At 38.7% G+C, this 18,021-nt stretch overlaps 1 protein-coding gene across 2 annotated transcripts in view; it reads right to left on the bottom strand.

Moving 5' to 3' along the window:
* Positions 1-17,073, bottom strand: part of rsrc1 (arginine/serine-rich coiled-coil 1) — a 324,374-nt gene extending 307,301 nt beyond the window's left edge. The window contains exons 1-2 of one of the 2 annotated variants that reach the window (XM_034169327.1): positions 16,998-17,019; positions 10,509-10,711 (exon numbers count right to left, since the gene is read on the bottom strand). In XM_034169327.1, the coding sequence (XP_034025218.1) occupies positions 10,509-10,693 (185 nt within the window). In that variant the 5' untranslated portion in view covers positions 10,694-10,711; positions 16,998-17,019. Of the gene's footprint in view, positions 1-10,508; positions 10,712-16,997 lie in introns of both variants that reach the window. The other variant, XM_034169326.1, reaches the window with a different exon arrangement.
* Positions 17,074-18,021: the final 948 nt, after the last annotated feature.

Here is an 18,021-nt window from a genome sequence, read left to right on the forward strand (position 1 = left end):
GAAGCTTTGTAGGTGGAATTCTTTCCTATTCTTGCTTGATGTACGACTTCAATTGTTCAACAGCCCAGGGTCTCCATTGTTGTACTTTGTGCTTCTTAATGCGCTACACATTTTCAATGGGTGACAGGTCTGGACTGCAGGCAGGCCAGTCTAGTACCCACACTCTTTTACTACAAAGCCAAGCTGTTGTAACACGTGCAGAATGTGGCTTGGCATTGTCTTGTTGAAATAAGCAGGGACGTCCCTGAAAAAGACGTTGATTGGATGGCAGCATGTGTTGCGCCAAAACCTGGATGTACCTTTCAGCATTGACGGTGCCATCACAGATGTGTAAGTTGCCCATGCCATGGGCACTAACACACCCCCATACCATCACAGATGCTGGATTTTGGACTTTGCGCCGGTAACAATCTGGATGGTCTTTTTCCTCTTTTGTCCAGAGGACACGACGTCCTGATTTTCAAAAACAATTTGAAATGTGGACTCATCAGACCACAGCACACTTTTCCACTTTGCGTCTGTCCATTTCAAATGAGCTCTGGCCCAGAGAAGGCAGCGCCGTTTCTGGATGTTGTTGATGTATGGCTTTCACTTTGCATGGTAGAGTTTTAATTTGCACTTGTAGATGCAGCGATGAACTGTGTTAACTCACAATGGTTTTCTGAAGTGTTCCTGAGCCCACGCGGTAAGATCCCTACACAGTGATGTCAGTTTTAATGCAGTGCCGCCTGAGGGATTGAAAGTCACGGGCATTCAATGTTGATTTTCAGCCTTACCACTTACGTGTAGAAGGTTCTCCAGATTCTCTGAATCTTCTGATTATATTATGGTCTGCAGATGATGGAATCAATAAATTCCTTGCAATTGAATGTTGAGAAACACTGTTCTTAAACTGCTGGACTAGTTTTTCACGCCGTTGTTCACAAATTGGTGATCCTCACCCCATCTTTGCTTGGGAACGGCTGAGCCTTTTGGGGATGCTCCTTTTATACCCAATCATGACACTCACAATTAGTGTCCTCAGTTCCCAAACGCTTGAGTGTTGTTAGAAGGAAAGGTGATCTAACACAGTGGTAAACATACCACTGTCCCAGCTTTTTTGAAATGTGTTGCAGGCTTCCATTTCAAAATGAGCAAATATTTGCACAAAAACAATAAAGTTTATCAGTTTGAACATTAAATATCTTGTTTTTGTGGTGTATTCAATTGAATATAGGTTGAAGAAGATTTGCAAATTTGTATTCTGTTTTTATTTACATTTCACACAACATCCCAACTTCATTGGAATTGGGGTTGTACAAGTTGGCCTCCAAAAATGGAGGGATGGTGTATAAAAATGGCTGTAATTCCAAAATGGTTAATGTGATATTTTTGTTAAGAGCCCTGTCACACTGAGACAAAGACCATGAAGACTGCACTGCATCCTGAAAATTTTGATGGAGACAGCAGGGATGTGGTCAAAATGGAAATGTGCCATTTTCAAAGACATACTTTGTCATGATTATATCCCAGCCATGTTCTCACAGCGTCAAACATATTCCCACATGCATGACCGCGCATACCACATCCAATTTGTTATTTCAACATACTTACTACAAATTACATTGCACTACATGCGTACCACATTCTCACTTCATCTCAGGGTTCGCACCAGCATTAGAACAGCGTAATGGCCCATTACGCTGCTGCATGAAAAAAAAACGCTGCAGTTGAGCCGTTACGCTGTTTCCAAGGGCGTGTAACGAAAAAATAATCATTTCTGATGATCACAAATGATCATTACTGATTGTGGACCTGCAGTGGGTCCAGAATAAACCTACAGAAATGTTCCTTTTTTGTTTTCATCAACCTCAGTCAAACCCATTTAAAGATGTCAATCGTGACTCACTTTTCTGCTGATGAAACCCGTGACCGGACTATTGTCTGTTATTGCGGGCAAGAAAAGAAGATCGCCCACCGTTTCACGCCACAGTTTTTTTTTTTCCATTCCTCATGACGTGCATTTTCCATGGGACAGCGCACAAAGGTTCTCTGGCGTGGATCATTGCATGTATGGGAAAAGTTCTTGAGGGAAACGTTCTCATACAGCCACTAAAATTCTGAATCCTGCAGTGTGCCTCGCACCGAGCGCTGGGGGGAAAGTTCTCTTCTAGCCGCTAAAGTTCTCCTCACAGCAAGCCGCTTGCCGAGTGCTGCAGGACAGAAGAGACCGGGTCAGCTTCCCCCGCTAGATTTTTAAATTTATAACACTCTGAAACACCATTGCCTGCATTTTGAGCACCAAATTGTGTGAAGTAAAGCCAGTTTTTTTTTTTAATCTTTGTTACAGCCTTACATTAAAGCCAAAAGAAACAAGGCATCAGGCCAAAATACAGAACAGTGTAGATGTGTGCCAGGAACATCAGAACTGCTAATTTATACACAGCAGTTTATTACAGAAAATCCTTACGTGTTTTTTCTTACATTAAATAACTTGTAATTAAAATAGTTTTAAGTAAAACAAAAAAGAAGATTCTTTAGAAATCTTTGATGTTTGTCTGTAAATTAAAACCATGATGATTGATTCCTTCATTTAATGTTAAAATAAGGAAAATGTTTTTTTAAATAATAAAATAGCTACTGTTTTAAGAGCCTTTGTTTAATCTAGAAGCGTAGCAGCAGGTGTGAGTTTGCACACAACAGGTGAGCTGGACTTTCAGCATATTTAACCAGATGAAGGTCTCCTCTGCAGCTTCAACTTCAAATTGGTGGCATTTTTGGAAGCACTTTCCTCACATTTTGAAACACAGAAATGTTCTCTTCTTCTGTCTGGACACCAGACATCCCCTGAACCCCCAGCTTTTTAAGGTGATTTTTCCATCCCATTACACTGAGAAAAAACCCTGCTGAGAACCATCCATCTCTCTTGTCTTTATCAATACTGCACCATGTGCTGCACTTTTTTAATTTGTTCTGCAAGTTTTCTTGTGTCCACATGTAGGTTCAAGACTAAACTATAGTCAGAAAAATAGTTCTCCTGCCCAACATTCTCATCTGTGTTTAAACACACATGCATATATGAGTGGCGTGTGATTTGAAGTGAACCTTGATTTGTATGAGGAAGGAAGAGAATTTTTTTTGTTTGTTTTATTTGGCTGTTTCAGTACCATGGACAGTGCAAAGAACATTTCACAAAGCCAAACACTACTGCAAGAACAGCCTGTCCATACTACATTTGTACTCCGTCAGTGAAGCCCCTACTAGTTTTAATGAAGTTGTTAACAGGGATGGGTATTGAAAACTGGTTTATTTTAAGAATCGTTAATCGCCCTCCATTCCGTTCCTTTTTTTGTGGGACTAAGCACACAACTCCAAACGCTGTGCGACTCTCTGCTGTACAAATTTCAGTCGGAATTAATAACTTTAAAGCAAATCACCTTTTCAATTCAAATGACACCTCTTTCCAAACGGTGTAATACAAACAACACACTACAACTGACCAAAACAGTTTTTTTCCCCTCACAAAATAAGACATCCTCCATTCTTTATGAATTACATTGATGTTGATGTGCAGTACAGCCGGCTGCAGGAGCTAAGCTCAGGGGCTATGGAGCTAATTTTGTCTCCATTAATATCTGAAAGGAAATGCTTTTGACAAAGACTACAGATTTTGTTTATTTTTATTTATGTCCAGAGATCTAGAATCCATCATGTACATCAAGGATCCAGTGACCATGTACAGATTTTATTAATTTTTATTTATGTCCAGAGATCAAAGATCCAGTGACCAATTTCATATTTATTTACTTTAAGACTCAATAAAATGTTGTTGACACAGAAAACCTGTAAAGCCTACTTTTACACAGAAAATTCACAACAAGTATTGATAAGAAAATCGATAAAGAATCGGATGGATAAGCGGAATCAATAATGTCGTCGATACGATAAATACCTATTCCTAGTTACATCAATGCAGTCATTACCACATGTTTATTAAGTTCTTACTGCATCCTGATTACACCACATTCTTACTACGTATTTTTAAACATGTCCAAAGTTAGACCCCATCCTGTACATTCATGAAGAGCACACCACATTATTATCAGTTAGTAAGTTCTTACTATGTCCACCCAACGTTTGCGGATGTAGTGGAAATATGGCTGTGTGATAGGGTTTAATACCCTTGAATTAAAGATGAAAATCAACACTACAACCACATCTTGATTTTTCCATTTCAATTCCATTTTGGGAGGTGCACAGAGGTAAAATTACAAAAATGGTGTCACTGTCCATATGCACCTGACTGTACTACCAAATATAATCACAATAGAGCCAATACAGGGGTTGAAATACATTTTTTAACCTACTTGCACTGGTGCTAGTAACAAAAAAATTACTTGCACAACCAAAAGTCAGTCTTATATCAACCTTAAAACTCCTCCTCTGATATGTCAGACTCTTCCTCTCTGGGGAGAGTTTGCCACTGCTGCTGCTCTCCCCTCAGTTTTTTTTTCATGTGCGTGCGTGAACGAATTGTCCGTGAAGATTATTTTATTTATTAACTACACAGATGTATAATAAAACAAATGGTGACTGGTTTATAACACAATTATGACAGAGTTTCATGGGAGAGAGAGAAAGGAACTACCGAGCCCTGGAAGTGTCATCGCAAAATGTTTTGCATGTGGAGAGAATGTGCGCATGTTTTATTATATTGTGCGCACGTTTTACGATATTGTGCGCACGTTTTAATCATTGTTTGAGTAAAACAAGGGCACGATCTACTAAACGTGGCCACAATTTGTAAAACATGCACTCAATATTGTCTTGACACATAAATGCTGATTATTAGTCAACAAACCAGGAGACAGTGTAATACATTTCCCCATTAGAAATGGATCTGGTTAGGGTGTATCATCATGGTTTGGGCGCACAAGGACATACAGAGAACTCCAGCTGCCCAGCATGGCATCATCTGGAGTTTAAGCACATTAAAAAGGATGCTGAGGTCGAAGCGTCATGAGGATGACAATTTAGGTCATATTATGAAGTTCATTTTGAACGAAAGGAAAACGTGTGCACGCTTTATTAATTCGAGGGCTCAATTAAAGGAAAACGTGTGCACGTTTTATTAATTCGAGGGCTCGATTAAAGGAAAACGTGCGCACGCATTATCACGGCCAGGAAAACGTGCGCACGTTTTATTAATTTGAGAGCATGTTTTATTAAATTGTGTGCTCAATTAAAGGAAAACGTCCGCACAAATTATCATGGCCAGAAAAATATCACTTTAAGTGACGTCTCCTGGGATCCGTAAGGACCGCAGCGGCAGTCACTTTTTTTTCCACGTGCGCGCGCGAACTAATCGTCTGTGAAGATAATTTTATTAACTACAGAGATGTATAATAAAACAAATGGTGACTGGTTTATAACACAATGATGACATTGTTTGAGGGCAGAGAGAGAGAGAGAGAGAGAGAGAGAGAGAGAGAGAGAGAGAGAGAGAGGGAGAGAGAAAAACCGCAGCCAGCCAGTTTTTTTTCTTTTCTTTGTTTACATGTGCGCGCTGCGAACACAACAAATGGAGCACAGCAACTCGCTCCGTGTGTCTGAGTCATAAAACACAGGGAAGATGAAGACAACACACTGGAAATTGTTTTTTTCCTTATTTATTCCTTTATTGGTTCATTTTACTGGTGCTTATAGTTGATAAAACTTGGATAAAGTTACTTGCACCAGTGCAAGTGCAGTATAAAATTACGTGCACCGCTCGAATAATACGTGCACAAACGAGCACATGCACATACTATTTCGAGCCATGCAATATATTCATGTTGTCTTTGCAGCTATGAAAAAATCTACAGGTGATTCTTTAACTATGGGCACTATTGGCCTTGTAAATGTAATTTCCACCACACCATTGCCTTACAATATAAAGCGCCTTGGGGCAACTGTTTGTTGTGATTTGGCGCTATATACATGTGCTCTGATGTCACTGTTTATCTCCATAGAAACTACCCAAACAATCTTTCATACAAACTGTTTAAAGGGACATTACAGTGTTGTGGTGGAAATTACGGCAATAGTGTGGGACAACTACATTTTGTTTAAAAAAAAAAAAATCACAACTTTTTATTAGTGAATCCCTCATCACATAAACAAAAACTTGTCCTAAGGGTGGGGGAATGACGCAAGACAAGTTTCTTCCCATAACATAAACACACACGTCAATAAGTGCAGCTGTAAGCAAAAACAGTTTCTTTCTTTTACTCTTATCGTCGAAGGTCAGCACATCTCGTTCGCAGTTATCAGCTGTTCTGCATCTGCCTGGAACACTAAGCATCACATCATAACCAGTACACTTTATCAGAGCAGAGAGAACTACATTCTACTAGAGCAGAGAACACAAAACATGCATGATAAAATAAAACAGTGTATCTACAGAATAACTCCAACATTCCCCTCTGTTTATCATGCATTCCAACGGTATTACAGCTTCACCTAAAAGTAAACAATTGTTACTAAGCAACCACTTCTTATTCAGATTTTCAGCTGCAGTTTTCAGGCACCACAGACTTTAGGTGCGTCAACAAGTCCTTGGCTAAAATGGGAATGGCTTTTACTGGGAGGAGTAGGGACACTAAAGCACAGTAGCCTGACACATTCCTAGGCAATCTGTCAAAAATTCTATTATCTCCACACCACCACCACACGCCACTTCGGCTGACTGGTATAAATGAACCGTTTATCTGTATTATTCGACTACACCACTTGTCTTACTACATTTTCAGCTAAAGCTTCATAGGCTAAGAGTGTGTTAACTCATCACGTCAACAGTTCAAGCTTGAACTGGAGTTGTGAGCTTTTCAATATCATCATAATTCTCAGTACAGTCATTATAGTTTTCTCCACTAAGGTCTGACTGTTTCAATGCTTGATATCTTGGCATAGTTTGTTGGAAGGCCAGATTACACTGTATAAATGTATTTGACACCATTTTGCCAACCATTGTTTTGATATAAGGGATCACACAACACATGCAAAGTCCAATCAGAATTAGGACTATAATAACTGGTGTCACCATTTTCAATAGTAACTGCCAACATGGTCCTGAAGTCAACCAGGACCAGGGATTCCACCAGTTCACGGCTAGGGTGTCTTTATGCATTGCATCACGAAGTTTATTCAGCTCTTCCAATGCGTCCTGCATATCCACTGAATGAATGGAGTCTGGGATGAAAGTACAGCATGTTGTGTTCAGCAGAACACAAACTCCTCCCTGTGAACCAGTAAGCAAGTCTAAAACCATGCGATTTTGCATCACCATGGTACGTAAAGCATCTATTTCAGTGTTTTGAGCTGCTACTTTTTTTTTTTAGTTACATTCATGAACAGACCCAATCGATAATTCAGAGTTTCAATCATTAATGAATTTTTTCCCACTCCTATCCAGGGGAACAATGAATGTGCTATTTTATCTCCTACAGACCACAATTTTTGGTCCTTTGGTACATCCGAGCCCCACATGTGATCATGTGGTAACACATCTGGGTATATCAATCTCCTCCGTCTGGTGCTGCCATTCTTCTCTGTGGAGGGCCTTGGCACTACCACATATGTATGGTCAGTCACCTGGGTAGGTGCACACACACCACCCCAATTTGGTGGGAGACTCATGTACAGTCTGGAACCACAAAGCCAATAGATGTCATCATACACCGGAGTACCATTTACAGGTGGTAGCAAAAACTTACTAACATAAGCACATGATTCATCCGTTCCCCATGGACCTAAAGTCTGTGGTGCCTGAAAATTGCAGCTGAAAATCTGAATAAGAAGTGGTTGCTTAGTAACAATTGTTTACTTTTAGGTGAAGCTGTAATACCGTTGGAATGCATGATAAACAGAGGGGAATGTTGGAGTTATTCTGTAGATACACTGTTTTATTTTATCATGCATGTTTTGTGTTCTCTGCTCTGGTAGAATGTAGTTCTCTCTGCTCTGATAAAGTGTACTGATTATGATGTGATGCTTAGTGTTCCAGGCAGATGCAGAACAGCTGATAACTGCGAACGAGATGTGCTGACCTTCGACGATAAGAGTAAAAGAAAGAAACTGTTTTTGCTTACAGCTGCACTTATTGACGTGTGTGTTTATGTTACGGGAAGAAACTTGTCTTGCGTCATTCCCCCACCATTAGGACAAGTTTTTGTTTATGTGATGAGGGATTCACTAATAAAAAGAGCGAAGCGCAGGCCAGACTTTAGTGTAGCCTTGGTGTACAGCCTGACTGCACTCCGCGCGTAAAATTTGACTTTCTGTCTCACTGGTGTTTCTTGACTCTGTTTGTCTTGTTAAAGGTTTTAAAAATGTTTGGAGGAGAAAATACCCAACAGAACTCCATAATTAACGTTAGTCTGTGAAGAAGATTCCCCATTTACATGAACAAATTGTAATCTATTAGACAAATATGATTCAAACCACCGCAGCGCAGTGCCTTTAATACCTATGGCATGCTCTAATCTCTGTAATAAAATTTTATGGTCAACAGTATCAAAAGCAGCACTGAGGTCTAACAGAACAAGCACAGAGATGAGTCCACTGTCCGAGGCCATAAGAAGATCATTTGTAACCTTCACTAATGCTGTTTCTGTACTATGATGAATTCTAAAACCTGACTGAAACTCTTCAAATAGACCATTCCTCTGCAGATGATCAGTTAGCTGTTTTACAACTACCCTTTCAAGAATTTTTGAGAGAAAAGGAAGGTTGGAGATTGGCCTATAATTAGCTAAGATAGCTGGGTCAAGTGATGGCTTTTTAAGTAATGGTTTAATTACTGCCACCTTAAAAGCCTGTGGTACATAGCCAACTAACAAAGATAGATTGATCATATTTAAGATCGAAGCATTAAATAATGGTAGGGCTTCCTTGAGCAGCCTGGTAGGAATGGGGTCTAATAAACATGTTGATGGTTTGGATGAAGTAACTAATGAAAATAACTCAGACAGAACAATCGGAGAGAAAGAGTCTAACCAAATACCGGCATCACTGAAAGCAGCCAAAGATAACGATACGTCTTTGGGATGGTTATGAGTAATTTTTTCTCTAATAGTTAAAATTTTGTTAGCAAAGAAAGTCATGAAGTCATTACTAGTTAAAGTTAATGGAATACTCAGCTCAATAGAGCTCTGACTCTTTGTCAGCCTGGCTACAGTGCTGAAAAGAAACCTGGGGTTGTTCTTATTTTCTTCAATTAGTGATGAGTAGAAAGATGTCCTAGCTTTACGGAGGGCTTTTTTATAGAGCAACAGACTCTTTTTCCAGGCTAAGTGAAGATCTTCTAAATTAGTGAGACGCCATTTCCTCTCCAACTTACGGGTTATCTGCTTTAAGCTACGGGTTTGTGAGTTATACCACGGAGTCACGCACTTCTGATTTAAAGCTCTCTTTTTTAGAGGAGCTACAGCATCCAAAGTTGTCTTCAATGAGGATGTAAAACTATTGACGCGATACTCTATCTCACTTACAGAGTTTAGGTAGCTACTCTGCACTGTGTTGGTATATGGCATTAGAGAACATAAAGAAGGAATCATATCCTTAAACCTAGTTACAGCGCTTTCTGAAAGACTTCTAGTGTAATGAAACTTATTCCCCACTGCTGGGTAGTCCATCAGAGTAAATGTAAATGTTATTAAGAAATGATCAGACAGAAGGGAGTTTTCAGGGATTCTATTTCCATACCATAAGTCAGAACAAGATCTAAGATATGATTAAAGTGGTGGGTGGACTCATTTACTTTTTGAGCAAAGCCAATAGAGTCTAATAATAGATTAATAGATTAAATGCAGTGTTGAGGCTGTCATTCTCAGCATCTGTGTGGATGTTAAAATCGCCCACTATAATTATCTTATCTGAGCTAAGCACTAAGTCAGACAAAAGGTCTGAAAATTCACAGAGAAACTCACAGTAACGACCAGGTGGACGATAGATAATAACAAATAAAACTGGTTTTTGGGACTTCCAATTTGGATGGACAAGACTAAGAGTCAAGCTTTCAAATGAATTAAAGCTCTGTCTGGGTTTTTGATTAATTAATAAGCTGGAATGGAAGATTGCTGCTAATCCTCCGCCCCGGCCCGTGCTACGAGCATTCTGACAGTTAGTGTGACTCGGGGGTGTTGACTCATTTAAACTAACATATTCATCCTGCTGTAACCAGGTTTCTGTAAGGCAGAATAAATCAATATGTTGATTTATTCTGAAGATCAAAAGTCTGGGTGTGGGACAAGCACAAAACGGCAATATTTGCATATAATGATGCTGAAAAAAGGTGAAAAAGTCATCATAGACTACTAGAACAAATTTTTTAACACACTTTCATTGTAAAGATAACCATAAAAGTGTGAAATTTCCCCTTTTTTCTGTTTTTCATACAATATGATCAAAGGACATAATAAGTACCCGTAGTCTAAGAATCACCCCTACATGTGCTTTTAAAACAGCCTGTAAGTACAGAAGCAGCTCACCTCTTGTCTCTGGAGCGAGAACGGCTCCTACGACTGGACCGCCGGCTGTGGCTGCTTGTCACCCTGCTGCCAGAGGATGAGGATGATGAGGAGGAGGAAGAGGAAGAGGAAGAAGACCGGCGCCGCTGTTTCTTCTTCCTCCTGCTTCGACTGTCATCTTCACTGTCAGACAAGTGCCGACCCATGTTTCACTGTCAAGTGGAATAAAAGACACACAAACAAAGAGCCCAAAGATATTTCAACATGATTAGCAACCCTATATAGAATGTTTGTAAAAGAAAGTATGTATGTTTTTAATGGTGAAAAGCGGTCTCATATTACACTTATTTAGATTGATCAATATTATATAATTAACTGCTGGGATAGGCTCTAGCCCCCCGTGACCCTTAATTGGAGTATAGAAAATTGATGGAATATTATATATTAAGCAGTGTCTTCATTATTTTATATATGTAATTAAAACATACCTCAAATGTAGCCAAAGTGCACTGAAATCAGGTGAACCCAACATAGATGAAGGACAAATAGTAATATCACTCCACTGTGTATTCTTCACTTTGGTTTAAAATATGGTTTTCTGCCTGTGATTAAGAACATCTGTGTTTTGTTTTGTTCTAACTAATCATAGCAATTCTGCAAGTAAGACTTTATTCAAATTGTTTTCATGCCAACACCTGACCATTCACTGCCATTTATCACAGCATCTCCACCAATATAGTCCCCAGATGGGGGAAAACAAATTCCCAGTAGAGTCCATTCAAATTTTAGCCTTGATTTCTCCAGTGAAGTCATGCACAGACAGTACTTTTTCAGATCACAAATAGCTCAGTATGGCACTTGACCTTGCAGTGAAAACCCTCAAATTCCATTGTCAAGGAAAGGCTTGGGCAGAATGATCATTCTGTATTGTTGTTGTTTGTCTGTTGTCATCAATCATGACCAAGAACACCACGCAGAGTAACACACTGAAGAGGACATCACATTAAAAAGAACCATTTATGATGAGTGCGACTGTCACTGATGGCCCAGTGTCTGCTCGGAAAACTCTGCTGCAGGTCGGGCACCAGCGGTCTACTGGGAGAGAAAGCAAGGAGGTGGTCATAGCCTAACACAGCTCACGTTTCTAATGGGCCTCTGCAATCTCTATTCTGCTCATAGAAGACAACACCCTTGCAGATAGAGCTTCACCGGGTAAAGCAGTCCTGCTCTATACAGTGTTAATTTTGACAACATATTTTGGTTTAGTTTTAGTCATAATTAAGTCATCTGAATTGTTTTATTTTTTTCAACTAAGTGTGCTGAAACTGAAATTGTACAACCCCAATTCCAGTGAAGCTGGGATGTTGTGTAAAATGTAAATAAAAACAGAATACAATGATTTGCAAATCCTGCACAACCTATATTCAATTAAATACAGCAGAAAGACAAGCTATTTAATGTTCAAACTGATAAACTTTGTTGTTTTTGTGCAAATATTTGCTCATTTTGAAATGGATGCCTGCAACATGTTTCAAAAAAGCTGGGACAATGGTATGTTTACCATTGTGTTACATCACCTTTGTAGGTGGAATTCTTTCCCATTCTTGCTTGATGTTCAACTTCAGTTGTTCAGCAATCCGGGGTCTTTATTGTCGTATTTTGCGCTTCATAATGCGACACATATTTTCAATGGGTGACAGGTCTGGACTGCAGGCAGGCCAGTCTAATACCTGCACTCTTTTACTATGAAGCCACGCTGTTGTAACACATGCATAATGTGGCTTGGCATTGTCTTGCTGAAATAAGCAGGGACGTCCCTTAAAAAGATGTTGCTTGGATGGCAGCATGTGTTGCTCCAAAACCTGGATGTACCTTTCAGCATTGATGGTGCCATCACAGATGTGTAAGGTGCCCATGCCATGGGCACTAACACACCCCCATACCATCACAGATGCTGGCTTTTGAACTTTGCGCTGGTGACAATCTGGATGGTCTTTTTCCTCTTTTGTCAGGAGGACACGACATCCGTGATTATCAAAAACAATTTGAAATGTGGACTCATCAGACCACAGCACACTTTTCCACTTTGCATCTGTCCATTTCAAATGAGCTTTGGCTCAGAGATGGCGGCAGCATTTCTGTATGTTGTTGATGTATGGCGTTCGCTTTGCATGGTAGAGTTTTAACTTGCACTTGTAGATGTAGCGACGAACTGTGTTAACTGACGATGGTTTTCTGAAGTGTTCCTGAGCCCACGCAGTAATATCCTTTACACAATGATGTTGGTTTTTAATGCAGTGTCACCTGAGGGATCAAAGGTCATGGGCATTCAATGTTGGCTTTCGGCCTTGCTGCTTACGTGTAGAAAGTTCTCCAGATTCTCTGAATCTTCTGATTATATTATGGACTGTATATGATGGAATCCCTAAATTCCTTGCAATTGAACACTGAGAAACATTGCTCTTAAACTGCTGGACTAATTTTTCACGCAGTTGTTCACAAAGTGGTGATCCTCACCCCATCTTTGCTTGTGAATGGCTGAGCCTTTTGGGGATGCTCCTTTTATACCCAATCATGACACTCACCTGTTTCCAATTAGGTGTTCTTTGAGCATTCTTTTGCTGCCCCGTCCCAACTTTTTTGAAACATGTTGCAGGCATCCATTTCAAAATGAGAAAATTTTTGCACAAAACCAAAAAAGTTTATCAGTTTGAACATATCTTGTCTTTGTGGTGTATTCAATTGACTATAGGTTAACGAGGATTTTCAAATCATTGTATTCAGTTTTTATTTACATTTCACATAGCGTCCCAACTTCATTGGAATTGGGGTTGTATATTTAGTCAACTAAAACTAGAATGGAACTGAAACAAGTCAAATGAAACCATTCAATTTCAAATGACTTCAGGGTGTACTGTACCCACACCCTGAAACTCATACCCTTGGGATATGAGTTTCGTATCTGAAGCCACATCCATTGCATGTGTAGTTCAGGATTATGATTAGGATTGCAAAATAGTCTGTGTGTGCTATATGACCTACTGTGGATGTCAATACTGGAACAATAGAGATACCTCACATCCTGGACAAAAGCAATAACTTTGAGTTTTTGATTATAGCCTAAAACAGTGGACAACATACATAAATTACTATGATTAATACATCTTTGATGTAACTCTAAAAGTGTGCACTTTGACCTCATATGAGTTCCTATATGCTGCAACAACCAACCAATATAGAATGAATATCTTTTCAGTCACATGAGCGCCTTGTCGGATTGTTTTCTTTGTTTTCTCGCTGTGAGGTTAATTTGTCATTTTTGTCTGTGCGCTGAATAAATTAATTCAATTTTGTTGATATCAATGTATACCCATCTGTGCAACAGGATATATGCATTAAGACATTATTTGGTTCAAGAAGATTAAATATAACACAACGCTAAAATATGAGAATAAAACTAGGAAACAGAATGTGACCTTTTGACCTCTTAAAATAGGTCAAGATTAGCCATCTGTGAACTTGTTTAAGGTCTGTGTCCCAAGAATGCATCCAGTGAATTTGAAGACCCTAGCAGTAATATGACTGGACTTATGCTGAACACAGATTGATAGACAGACAGACAGACAGACAGACGGACACAAAGTCTTCTTAACCCACTGGGGTCCGAGGGAATTTTTTGGACAGTTGACTCGCCTGGCATAAATGTTTTATTATTACTGTTAACAGCTCTCCCTGCATCCCAAAATCAAGTTTTACGTCTCTTTTTTCAGGACAACCTGTGCTTTCAGAATATATATGTTTTTGTTGTGTTTTATAAGTGTAATAAAGATTTACAATCAAAAATAGGCAAAGAAAAAATAAAGCAAAAAATAATTTTCCACACATATTTATTCAAAACATACAGCAAACTATAATAAACAACTGTTTTGCCACTTTATAAAGGTAATTTGAGGTCTTGTGTGAAAGGCTGTACAACAAAAAGGTTCAAACAACACAAATGCACATTTTGAACAATATATGGTATGGTATGGTATGATTTTATTTCTCAGGGACAGTGCACAATAATACATTGACCTAAAAAAAACATGAAAGATGCATTGTGCCAGGTTATAGCAAAAAATACAAATTTCCACCTGTAGTCCCTGGACAGGTTGATGTCTAACTATAAATAACAGCATTTGTAAATGAAAAAAAAATCCATTTAGCACAAAGACTATTGATACTGTAAACATATAATACCTCACCCCTCAAGTATACCATTCATAAAAACTTTCAACATTTTATCAATTCAAAGACATATACAAAAGATACCACTTTGTTCACACTCACACTCATCATATATACATATATACACACACACACACACACACATGTATACACATATATATACATACATACATACGTGCACACATACACATATTCACACTTTTCAAACATCTTCACACTATATTTTCACGCTTACATCATATATACAAATCATATTTTTCAGACGCCTGCACTCTGTGCTCTCACATGCACACACTCTCATACACATGTATTCATCAGTGGTGGGTACAAACTTGCTTTGGAACTTACAAAATGGTCTATACGTTTTGTTGTCCACTGATATGGTAAACAGTGCTTTACGCAGAGAAAGCAACAGAGTTATCCAGTAACATTCACATGCAAACTAGTGGAGCAATCCTGATAGTTACACACTCTTTGTTTGAGCACGTGAGATTGTCATCAGAGGCTCTCCGTTTCCTCCTGCTTTCACTGATCGCTGTGCGTAATGGCACAGGGCACACTGAGTATGTACTAATAGTATGTACTCACTGGAGCACCCAGGGGGCTATTCAAACGGGCCAACTAGTAACATATCACTCCTGAGAACAATCTTTGGCCTTTGTGAGGTAAATCTGCCCTACGATTGGATTTTGGAAAACCATGTGACGGTGAACCAATTCCGATTGGACACTCACATTGCACATGTCATCACACAGCTTCTATGAGGAGTACAAAGATGGCTGATGGCTGGCTCGAAAGTCCGCTGAGTTAACTTGTCAGCAAAAAAAAAAAAAAAAAAGGACGTTTCTATCTCATATCATTCAAAAGTTATTTATAATTTAGTAAAGCTTGGTCTTAGCCATAGTATACAACGGTGTCGGCCCCAGAGGGTTGATACCCGATGGCCATATTTTGGCCTCGGGTAAAAAGTCAATATCACAAAATCTGTTACATGCCAAGACTACAGTGGATGACTCTCAGGTGAACCAATGTTGAATAAGAATAAGGCAAATTCAACATTGAAATTTCTAAAATGAAATTCACCTGCTGCAAAAAAAAAAAAAAAAAAAAATCTACATATATAACACAATGCTAAAATACCCTCAGCCGTATGAGCATTGTGTTCTTTATTATTTGCAGCTGTTTCATTAATTATTGAGGTCTTACCTACAATTTGAACATGTTCAACAAAGCCCCTCTACCAATCAATCCATAAAAAACAATATTTACAGAGCACCCTCTGTGCATTTGTAAGTATTAATGAGACAAATGTAATTCCACAGAAAGTTAGCTTTGAGTTAGCAGAAGTTAGCATGCACATTAACATGTGCAAAATGTCTTGAACTTGGCCACCCCTGATCTAGCTAAAGATACTTAGGAAGAAAATGAATTGTACTCAACAAAGTACAACACGTATTTATGGCACTCACCAGCAGTAATTTTAGATGCATTTCAGTCCCATCTATGTTTTTGGGACATTTGATTACACAATTTACTTTTCCACTTTTATTTGAATTACTTATGCGAGCCCAACTGAAATAAGCACGACTGCGTTCTTCTGCCACATCTTTCAGTCCATCACAATTTTTAATGACATGAAACAGACATGTGCACTACAGGTATCATTATTCAGTTGTAGAGTTATATTTAGTTTTAATTTACGTTTAATAAAGTTATTGGAACATATGCTTCAGTTTCAGAGATGTATTTCAAGTTCCTGTAATGTTTAGTTATGTCCCATCATCAGTTGTAAACCTTTGTTTAGTTATGCTTCTGTTATCTTGAGCACTACTGTTTGATTTATGTGAGTATTATTTAATCATTTACATTGCGACTGCGTCAAATCAGATCAGATCATTAATCCCGATTATAACAGATACTTGCAGCACATCAATACCAGCCAGACCATTTTAGATCATCTATGAGGACTTGAAACGTCATGAAGGAACAGCAACTTTACAGCCGTGTAATTTGTATACGATAGTTTGCCGTGAAGTAATTTTAATCACTGTATCAGCTGTGACGATCATCTACACGCGAAAGAAAAAGAGCAACAAAACAGCTAACAGGCTAACCGTGCTAACGCGACTAACGTCAAACTAACATGACTTATTCGCTCGACTGAACACTGTAAGTTCAACAGCCACTTTTTGTCCAGACTACATAGAGTATACGTGACATAAACGACAAATATATATATATATATATTCAACACCAAACAAAGAAGAATATCCCGCTCCTCACCGTCAAAGTACTGAGGAGCTCCACACCACCACCATGTTCAGTAGCCTCAATGAATCGAACCAAGAGGCGTCGATTCAATCCAGACAAGAACACTCAAACGCTGACCAATCGATCGGAACGTCTGCTATCATGAAGATTATACTTTGATTTGACTTCATTTACATTTGACACTTTTTATCAGGCAAAAATACTGCCGCACTGTTTTAGTTGTCACTTTTTACTTCAGGACATGGTGAGGTAATATAAGATTTAACATAAAACTAACTCATAATTGCTAAATTATGCAACAAATAGAAAAATAATCATGTAAATATTTTTAAAGTGTCTGCTAGCATCGTAATTGGGTTGTATGTACTGCATTTTTCTGAATTGAATTATGTGCTTTTCCTGACAGATAATCTTTTTTACAACAATTTTGACTCGTCAAAGTGGGCGGAGCTGAGGGACACGTGTCCCTTCCATAGTCAGGGTTGCCTAATGTGAGGCCCGCTGGCCAAATATGGCTCACACTCCCATTGTTTTGGCCCATTATGGCAAGTGTAAAGCTCTATGTGAATTGGTAAATTACTGATAAGAAGATTAAACAACAGTATTTTTGCTGTCATAATATTAAATGTAATAAATTTTATTGTAATGTAACTGGATATATGCAATTCAAGCATGATGGAAATAAGTCTGTGCTTTTTTATGCCATCCTCTGCAAGTATATTGTCATTGTTATATCATATCATGTACTTTTCCAAATAAATCAATTGCCAGTATCATCATCAATATTTATTTTTTTGCTCATGGCCATCCATCTGGATTAATTTATGGCCCTCGATGGGATATAATTGAGGGACATAGCCAGGCATTTGTTTGGGGGCTACCACCCATAAAATGTTGTCACAGGGTTCCCAGCATTTCAAAGCAACAAGTCATTCAGTCTTTATTGTGTTTTGAAATCGTGATTGTTTTGTTTAGTGTTTTGATTACTTATAAGCAGAATTTCAGTATAAATTGTTTCATTAAGTCTTTCAAATAT

Source organism: Thalassophryne amazonica, chromosome 4 (genome assembly GCF_902500255.1).
Source record: "Thalassophryne amazonica chromosome 4, fThaAma1.1, whole genome shotgun sequence".
Classification (NCBI taxonomy): domain Eukaryota; kingdom Metazoa; phylum Chordata; class Actinopteri; order Batrachoidiformes; family Batrachoididae; genus Thalassophryne; species Thalassophryne amazonica.